Source organism: Salvelinus sp. IW2-2015, linkage group LG32 (genome assembly GCF_002910315.2).
Source record: "Salvelinus sp. IW2-2015 linkage group LG32, ASM291031v2, whole genome shotgun sequence".
NCBI lineage: Eukaryota > Metazoa > Chordata > Actinopteri > Salmoniformes > Salmonidae > Salvelinus > Salvelinus sp. IW2-2015.
The window spans coordinates 13,852,391-13,861,473 of NC_036871.1; the positions used below are offsets into that span (position 1 = coordinate 13,852,391).

The 9,083-nt window shown below is 44.5% G+C and overlaps 1 protein-coding gene and 1 long non-coding RNA gene across 10 annotated transcripts in view; one reads left to right on the forward strand and one right to left on the reverse strand.

Annotated features, from left to right (window-relative positions):
- Positions 1–8,881, forward strand: part of LOC111956594 (fibrous sheath CABYR-binding protein) — a 37,984-nt gene extending 29,103 nt beyond the window's left edge. For 8 of the 9 annotated variants that reach the window (XM_070436655.1, XM_070436649.1, XM_070436654.1 and 5 more), the window contains 4 exons: positions 7,420–7,533; positions 7,666–7,704; positions 7,867–7,911; positions 8,819–8,881. In XM_070436655.1, coding sequence (XP_070292756.1) covers positions 7,420–7,533; positions 7,666–7,704; positions 7,867–7,911; positions 8,819–8,874 — 254 coding nt within the window. In that variant the 3' untranslated portion in view covers positions 8,875–8,881. The remainder of the gene's footprint in view (positions 1–7,419; positions 7,534–7,665; positions 7,705–7,866; positions 7,912–8,818) is intronic. The other variant, XM_070436651.1, reaches the window with a different exon arrangement.
- Positions 906–1,349, reverse strand: LOC111956596 (uncharacterized). The gene is made up of 3 exons (XR_002876295.2): positions 1,281–1,349; positions 1,112–1,150; positions 906–950 (listed from the first exon to the last, which is right to left on the reverse strand). It is a non-coding gene; the product is annotated as an uncharacterized lncRNA (long non-coding RNA).
- Positions 8,882–9,083: the final 202 nt, after the last annotated feature.

The window sequence follows — 9,083 nt, forward strand, 5'->3', positions numbered from 1 at the left end:
CTCACTAAGTGACAGTGATGGAATAAAATCAGTTACCATTCAATTTAATTCATAATACAATTACATCTGGTAGAGAAACATTTTGACAACATAACACTTGTTATGTTGTCAATATGTTGTCACACGATTGATACATCATAATAAAGAATTCACGCACAATCTAACAGACAAAAACAGGATGGAGGCCCTCTATTTCAGTTGTAGTCACATCACAAGTCATCTAACAAAAATCCTCAAACAATATCAAGATATGGTAAGTCGCTCTGGATAAGAGCGTCTGCTAAATTACTTAATGTAATGTAAATGTAATGCATGGATGACTAGTTGACTGAGTTAGTAGACTCCTGCGAGAGCCATTTTATAAGCTGTGTTTCATAAACCAGCCTCAAGGGGGAGGTATAGCCTACACTACAAATAGCTTCACTGGCCTTCATTACTCACCACAAGGGAGAGTTAAGTCTCCTACCTTGATAGGATTAATCCACAGACTACATGTGGCCTAACATATTAGAGCACACGCTACCACTACTATCACGTGTGTCCTCACTGGCATGGGCTTCAACGTCAGGAATATGTTATTGTACGACATACAAAGAAGAGACTGCCTGTTTTTGTCTGCTGTGGATACATGCCCAGGTCAGCTTCACTGAGAAAGCTGGGATTCTTAGATGGCATGAAACCATACTGCTGGTTAATAGCCAAAGTGCAAACTATCTATTAACACTGATTATGGACTAATCACAGTAGGCATGCATTTAGCTGTGAAATGTAGATTCTATGAAATGATGATTCTAAACTTGTTGAATGTCTGATTCTAAACGTCTTGCTGTACAATCATACAATAGAGTAAAAATGAACGAGAAGATGCAATTGCGTTTTGACAAGTTTTTTAAATTAAAGTTTACCTGTTGGCTCATCTTCCATCTGTTCTTCTGCCTGGGAAAGCTCTTCTGTTGAAGAGAACAAGCCAAAGTTAGAATAAAAATGAAAACAAATGCTTCAACACACATGCTTTCAGAGAACAGGGTCAATGACCACCATGAAAGCGTATGCAGAAGAGCTGTTCATAGTAATAACATTGGACCGGAGTTAAAATAATCTTATCACCAACCTATCAACTCCTCTAGCTCATCTACTTCAGCTTCTTCCTCTGCAACAGAAAACCAACATTTGCAGTTAGTTCAAACGGAGAGAGAGAGGAGCACTGAAGAATGACATCTGAATATTCTTGCCCATAACTGAGTGGAGGTATAGGTACATAAATCACACTCAACACGTACCTGCAAACTCTTCCTGAAGACCTTCCTTCTGTTGAGTTTCTTCTGACTCAGCTTCTGATTCTGCTTCTTTCTGTTTGTTCTGAATCTTCTGCTGCTGCGTCTTCTACCAGCTCTTCTGTGGAGCAAAGGAACAAGTTGTATTAGAACACTATTTTTCAAAAGAGAATGAATGACAGCCTCACATTGAGAATTGACGAACTCATCCACAAAATGAGCAGACAGACTTAAGTTTCAAGTTTTATTAGTCGTATGTACGGGATATGTATGGTATACATCACATATGTCAGAGTCAAGGCCCGCGGGCCACATCCGGCCCGCGAGAAGGTTTTTTACGGCCCTGGGATGATCTTGATTTATTATTAGAACCGGCCCGCAGACCGCAGCAAGCCGGCAGCCCGCAGATCTTTTACACGCACCAATACTACATTTTCCCACAATGCAACGGTGACGCACCGAGCAGTAGGCTGCTTCATTTCAATATTTATTGGCACAGCAGTCGTCAGCATCACAGTAAAATTAACTTTCAGATACCCATCAAAAATGGCAAAACGGAAGGTGGACACTGAGAACCGGGGTTTCAAACAAGGTGGGAGTCGGAGTATATGTTACGGGAGGTAGCTGGAAAACCTGTGTGTCTTCTGTGTGGAGAAAGTGTGGCGGTACTGAAAGGTATATCTGAGACGACATTATGAAACGAAACACGCGGACAAAAACAAGAATATGGACATGGAACAAAGGCTACAAAAGGCAGAGGAATTAAAACGAGGCCTCAAATCTCGAAAGGCTCTGTTCAAAAAAGCCAAATCACAAGGCCAGGCTGCTGTCAAGGCCAGTTTTATTTGGGCAGAACGAGGCACGAGGTGGGGGGATGATAGATTGAATTAAAGACTCTGAGTTGAAGGAGGGCGGTGGGTTACTTTGCGCAAATGCGCAAAGAAGAAGACGCGTGAGGCGTATGATGAAAAGTTTTTGGTAGGGAAGGAGAGAAGTTAGAGCCGGAGGTTGGGACCTTGAGCACAGAGAAGCACTCTTAGTTAGGGAAATAGTGAGTCCTCGTAGACAGGAAGTTCTACTGCGCAGGGAATGGAAGAGACGCGGTAGCGCAGACGTAGTAGTTGGTAAGAGGTCACCCAGTTGTCCTGCAATCTCACACACGAGGTCAGTTGTGTAAAACGAAGAGGTAGGAGATGGGCATAGCCTCTCCCATTGCGCTGAGTGTGAGGAGGAGCGGGGAGGCACGGCACCCACTCATGCTCGATGGAAGATGTGGAGGGCCGCCCAGCCGAGGAACAGGTTGTGAGCGAAAGTGTCCGCTTCCAGATCCCACGGAGCGAGGGAGAAGACGCACTCCAGCTAACGCGATGTCAAGCACAGGAGGGAAGGAGTTTTGTAGGGCGCTTCACGTCCTCAGCCGTAGGACGGAGGTAGGAGCGACCAGCTACACGGGCATGATTTGTACTCGGAGGTAGGGATGAGAGGATGGCGTGAACTGAGCTGGACGCAGGCCTCGAGGAGGAGAGAAGAGAGAAGTCCGTGCCCCAGATATGCTGGAAACGCACAGGAGAGAGGACGGACCCCAGTCGAGGCGAGAGCAGAGGCAGGTGGGATGATGCTGGACAAGCAGTGAGCGAGACGTGGGATTGGCGAAGATAACCGGGAAAGATGGAAAAGAGAGAAGGAGGGGCCCGAGACACGGCTAGAGCTGACAGCGCTCTGATATCAGTGTGTATCATAACACGCAGGAGCGTTGTGCACGGGGAGCTAGAGGAGGGCCTTGGACATAGGACGCACTCCGTAATGAGCATGTATAGCAATCGAGCGGCCAGGACGCGAGGTTACATGCCTTACAGAGTGAATGTGGAACGGCACGCCGCCAGCGCCCGGCCCCAAAGCGTCTCTAGAATACCCGTCAAGGAGGGAGCCAGACCACCGCTCTGAAGTTCAGAAGAGGGTTATGATGTGCAGGTCCGCCCGACAAGGGTTTGAGGTACGCCGCATTAACGGAGAGAGCATGGTGATTTGCGAGGTGATAAGACTCCGCACCCGCTATGGAGGAGGAGTGGAGGGTTGCAGTGCCAAGAGGACTGCGGTGCTTCTCAAAGAGATTTGATTAGGATATTGCCGTTCTTCCCACAGGCATTAGAAGCGGTTGAGCGTGAGGAGGCGCAGCTACTCTGATGTGTTCTAAGTGAGAGACGAGGTCGCCTCGAGAAGAGGAAAGATTGGACCACTACGAGCACTTAGAGTATACGAAATGTTTATGTGTGTGGAAGAGAAATGAGGATTGTTTTGTCTTGTTTGTGTGGAGCGGATAAGTGGCTTCAACCGACCGGTAGATAAGAATGAGGCTGCTGAACTCCGGCAGAATGGAAAAGAGGCTTCCTTCGCAGCTCGCAGGGCAGTTTAGAAGAGGGTCGTGGCGCACTCCAACCTAGGTCTGTGAGGATGGCTGATGATTGGGGTAAGGACAGGAGTGGAAGAGCTGGAGGGAATGTATGAAAACCAGCAACAACTGGAGCGTACGTGGGTGAAGGAAAATATTCCGCGAAAAGTAAGCGAGAAATGTTTTTTAGTCCAGGGGTAGGCAGAATAATTGTGTGGTCAGAGCGTCAATTGAAAGACATCTTCCCTCTCAGAGGCCCTCGCGCGCATGATATCTGGCACTGAAAGATGAAGCGAGTCGCTGTGTATAGTCTTCCACGTCAGAGGTTCTCTTCTAAAGACGAGCACAGTTGTGACGACAACCAAGTTGCAGTGTGACTTAAAAGCTGAGTTGTCATAGACACTGTTGCTCGTATGGTACAGCAAATTATTCTTTTATTCCTCGACGAAGAAGGTAGCCTAGCATTATGTAGAGAGGTCCGGGCGTAAGTTGTCGCTGATTTTCCTCGATCAGAACTCATTGGAGAGACAGGTTTGAGTAGCGCATAGGCTGTGCACTCGACTGTTAAATTCTCAGTTCTTTGTCTGTTCCGCTACTCTGCTTTTTGTGTTGCTGTGGCACAAGATCTCACCACAAAACGCTCACCCAAATGGAGTGTAATATGTATCTGTAGTCTCATTTCTTATTATCTATATTGCTCACTATTGGTTGTCAGCACTGAGGTTGTGCGAAGAAATGTGAAGACGCCAGTGTCTATATGGGGTATAGCATTATGCCGGTAGTGCGATGATGTATACCAGGGGTGTCAAGTCAAATGAACGGAGGCCAATAAAAATTTAGCTTACACCCGAGGGCCGACTGTTCGAATGTTCATGTGAAAATTTTTTAATGACGCATATAGTCTAGTGAACCCTAATTGAACGCCTACTGAAAACCTAACAAATATATTCCCAATATGAATCAGGATAAATAAAGCAATATTTTCTTATGGCTCTGTCAGTAATCTTTAATTTTCAACAAACACAAAAGACAATTTCCTTTAATAAAAATCCCCATAACATGAACATTAACAATGGAAAGAAGACCGGGTTATTCACATAGGCACCATACCGTCAGTCTAGCCTATATTTTCGCACTTATCATAGCAGTGAAAGCTGGCTGTTTCTCATATTGTACTTAATAAAAACAAACACCAGAATCACAACAATAGAAGCAGATTTTCTATTCATCCACCTAATCATTGAAATATTTTTTAAAATATAATTGGATTGAAATACAATAAATAAAAGTGCAAAAAATCTATTAATAATCAAAAACAACCACTTTGTTTAAGGAGAAGTAACATGCAGTGAAAAACAATATTAAACTTTAACTTTTTAAAACTTGAAACTGAGTAAAAACTCTAAATATGTGATTGCACAGTAATGTTCACTTGTTTGAGGTTGAGGGTGATACTTGGTGTGGTTGTCCCATCTCTTTCACAAGTTCATCAATGTTCGGGGTAAGGCTCTGAGCTGAGGAAATCCTCAGATTGAGTGGAGGTGTTCAGCAGTAAGTCGACTTCTGTTGTATGTTTTGTTCAGGTTTCATCAAAGAAAACAGTTGTTCACACAGGTATGTGCTGCCAAACATAGACAACGTTTGAGCAGCCTGGATGCGCAGCTGGGGCATGTGTCGGGGAGGAAACGGGCGAACTCCGCAGCACCCACTGCCGCATATTTTGCCCTCAGTGCATCATTGCATTGGAGGTCAATCAACTCCATTTGGAGGTTTGGTGGTGAGTTTCCACGTCAACAGCAAATGGGTTACCGGGCAGTTCCAACCTGCTTTTTTGTGCTTTCAAAGTCAGCAAATCGGCGTCGAAAGTCAGCGGCAAGCATACCTATTTTATCAGCCAACTGTGCGCTCGGGAACGCACTGGTAGAGAGCTCTCTTTCATGGTCTGGCAGCTGGGAAAGTGGCTCAAATTTTCTTTCGCATCTGCGTCTCCCACAGAGTCAGTTTGGTTTTAAATGCCTTCACTGTACTGTACATATCAGAGATGACATGATCCCGACCCTGCAGCTGCAAGTTCATTGCATTCAGATGACTCGTAATGTCACACAGAAAAGCCATTTCACACAGAAACATTTTCGTCTCGGAGTTGTGTTGTGTCTTTCCCTTTGCTGTCCAAGAACAGACAATCTCCTCACGAAGCTCGAAAATCTTTGAGCCACTTCCCTGGCTTAGCATCGCACTCTGTGTGATAAGGCAAATCACCATGCTCCGATTTCTAACTCCGTCAGAAATGCCTTGTGAATGGCGGTGACTTCAAACTTTTGGCTCTGGAATACAAGTTAACTGTGCGCGTGATGATGCCTCATTACACCTTGCTCCATTTTCAAGGCTTTACCGCAAAACGCTCTTCTCGGTGTATGATACAATATAAGCTGTCAGCTCACCTGGTCGCGTTTTCCTCTTCATCTTTTCCGTCATCTTCGCCACCAGTCCCTCTGTGTCCACCATCGCCAGGTGCTCCGTCGGTTGGTCAAACCCACGAGTTTTTTCCCAAGGCAGCTCCATCTCATCTACACCATTTGCACCTCTTCATACATAATCATGCCCCGTAAGTTGTGCATGCATTAGGACGTAAAGCAAAAACTCCTCTGCACGCTTAGGCTGGAGCCACTCCGCGGATGAAAATGACAACTGGCGCAAATGTCAGAAATGTCGGTGGCTTCTCATCCACAGCCATGAGGAATATGCAATGAAAATCTTTTCCCCTTTTTACAAGCTGCTCTTTTAGATTGATGGACAACTGGTCTACTCTCTCGGGCATGGTGTTTCTTGCTCAGACTCACATTTTAAAGAGTTGCCTTTTTCTGGGCAAACCATTCGTCACAAACTTTAATCATGCAGTTTTGATGAAATCCCCCTCCGTAAATGGCCGGGCTGATATTTATGCGGATCTCTTCTGCCAACAATAAAAAACTGCGCCTTGACGCAGCCTGGCCTTGTGATTCTGGGCTTTGTTTTGAGACAGAGCCTGTCCAGGACTTTGCAGGCCTGCGTTCTTAATTTCCTCTGCTTTTTCAAGCTCTTGTTCCATGTCCATATTCCTTCGTTTTTGTACCGCTCCCACCGACATGCCTCGTCACCTGTCCCTCGTTTCATCACCTGTCCCGTCCTCCAGATACTATAATACTCTTCAGTCACACGCCACAACTTTCTCCACACCAGGAAGACACACAGGTTTTCCAGCTAACCCTCCGTGTAACATATACTCCGACTCCGCAACCTTGTTTTTGAAACCGCCCGGTCTCCAGTGGTCCACCTTCGTTTTTTGCATTTTTGAGCATGGGTATCTAAAGTTAATTTTACTGTGATGCGTGCACGACCTGCTGTGCCAAAAATTTCGAATGAAGCAGCCTACTGCTCGGTGCGTCACCGTTGCATTGTGGGAAATGTAGTATTGGTGCGTGTAAAAGATCTGCGGGCTGCCGGCTTGCTGCGGTCTGCGGGCCGGTTCTAATAATAAATCAAGATCATCCCAGGGGCCGTAAAAAACCTTCTCGCGGGCCGGATGTGGCCCGCGGGCCTTGACTCTGACATATGTGATGTATACCATACATATCCCGTACATACGACTAATAAAACTTGAAACTTAAGTCTGTCTGCTCATTTTGTGGATGAGTTCGTCAATTCTCAATGTGAGGCTGTCATTCATTCTCTTTTGAAAAATAGTGTTCTAATACAACTTGTTCCTTTGCTCCACAGAAGAGCTGGTAGAAGACGCAGCAGCAGAAGATTCAGAACAAACAGAAGAAGCAGAATCAGAAGCTGAGTCAGAAGAAACTCAACAGAAGGAAGGTCTTCAGGAAGAGTTTGCAGGTACGTGTTGAGTGTGATTTTATGTACCTATACCTCCACTCAGTTGAGGGCAAGAATATTCAGATGTCATTCTTCAGTGCCTCCTCTCTCTCTCCGTTTGAACTAACTGCAAATGTTGGTTTTCTGTTGCAGAGGAAGAAGCTGAAGTAGATGAGCTAGAGGAGTTGATAGGTTGGTGATAAGATTATTTTAACTCCGGTCCAATGTTATTACTATGAACAGCTCTTCTGCATACGCTTTCATGGTGGTCATTGACCCTGTTCTCTGAAAGCATGTGTGTTGAAGCATTTGTTTTCATTTTTATTCTAACTTTGGCTTGTTTCGTTTCAACAGAAGAGCTTTCCCAGGCAGAAGAACAGATGGAAGATGAGCCAACAGGTAAACTTTAATTTAAAAACTTGTCAAAACGCAATTGCATCTTCTCGTTCATTTTTACTCTATTGTATGATTGTACAGCAAGACGTTTAGAATCAGACATTCAACAAGTTTAGAATCATCATTTCATAGAATCTACATTTCACAGCTGAATGCATGCCTACTGTGATTAGTCCATAATCATTGTTTAATAGATAGTTTGCACTTTGGCTATTAACCAGCAGTATGGTTTCATGCCATCTAAGAATCCCAGCTTTCTCAGTGAAGCTGACCTTTGGGCATGTATCCACAGCAGACAAAAACAGGCAGTCTTTCTTTGTATGTCGTACAATAACATATTCCTGACGTTGAAGCCCATGCCAGTGAGGACACACGTGATTAGTAGGTAGCGTGTGCTCTAATATGTTAGGCCACATGTAGTCTGTGGATTAATCCTATCAAGGTAGGTAGACTTAACTCTCCCTTGTGGTGAGTAATGAAGGCCAGTGAAGCTATTTGTAGTGTAGGCTATACCTCCCCCTTGAGGCTGGTTTATGAAACACAGCTTATAAAATGGCTCTCGCAGGAGTCTACTAACTAGTCAACTAGTCATTCCATGCATTACATTTACATTACATTTAAGTAATTTAGCAGACGCTCTTATCCAGAGCGACTTACCATATCTTGATATTGTTTGAGGATTTTTGTTAGATGACTTGTGATGTGACTACAACTGAAATAGAGGGCCTCCATCCTGTTTTTGTCTGTTAGATTGTGCCGTGAATTCTTTATTATGATGTATCAATCGTGTGACAACATATTGACAACATAACAAGTGTTATGTTGTCAAAATGTTTTCTCTACCAGATGTAATTGTATTATGAATTAAATTGAATGGTAACTGATTTTTTATTCCATCACTGTCACTTAGTGAGGTCAGTATCTTCTTTCCATAGAAACGTAGAGCCTGCAGTCTCAGCGCGGTAAGACTGATTGAGGACCAGCCAACATCGCATCCCACTGAGCGCGTGCAGCCGCGCTTTCCCTCCAGAGAATGAAAAGCGCCATAACGGCATTCATCACTGTCTCCTATTTCTCACTCGCACACTCAGAATCTTGTTTTTCTTTCTTTAGTGTAAAATCTCACTTCCAGAACTTGTTAGATTTTTTAAATTTACCCTATATACAGTGGGGAG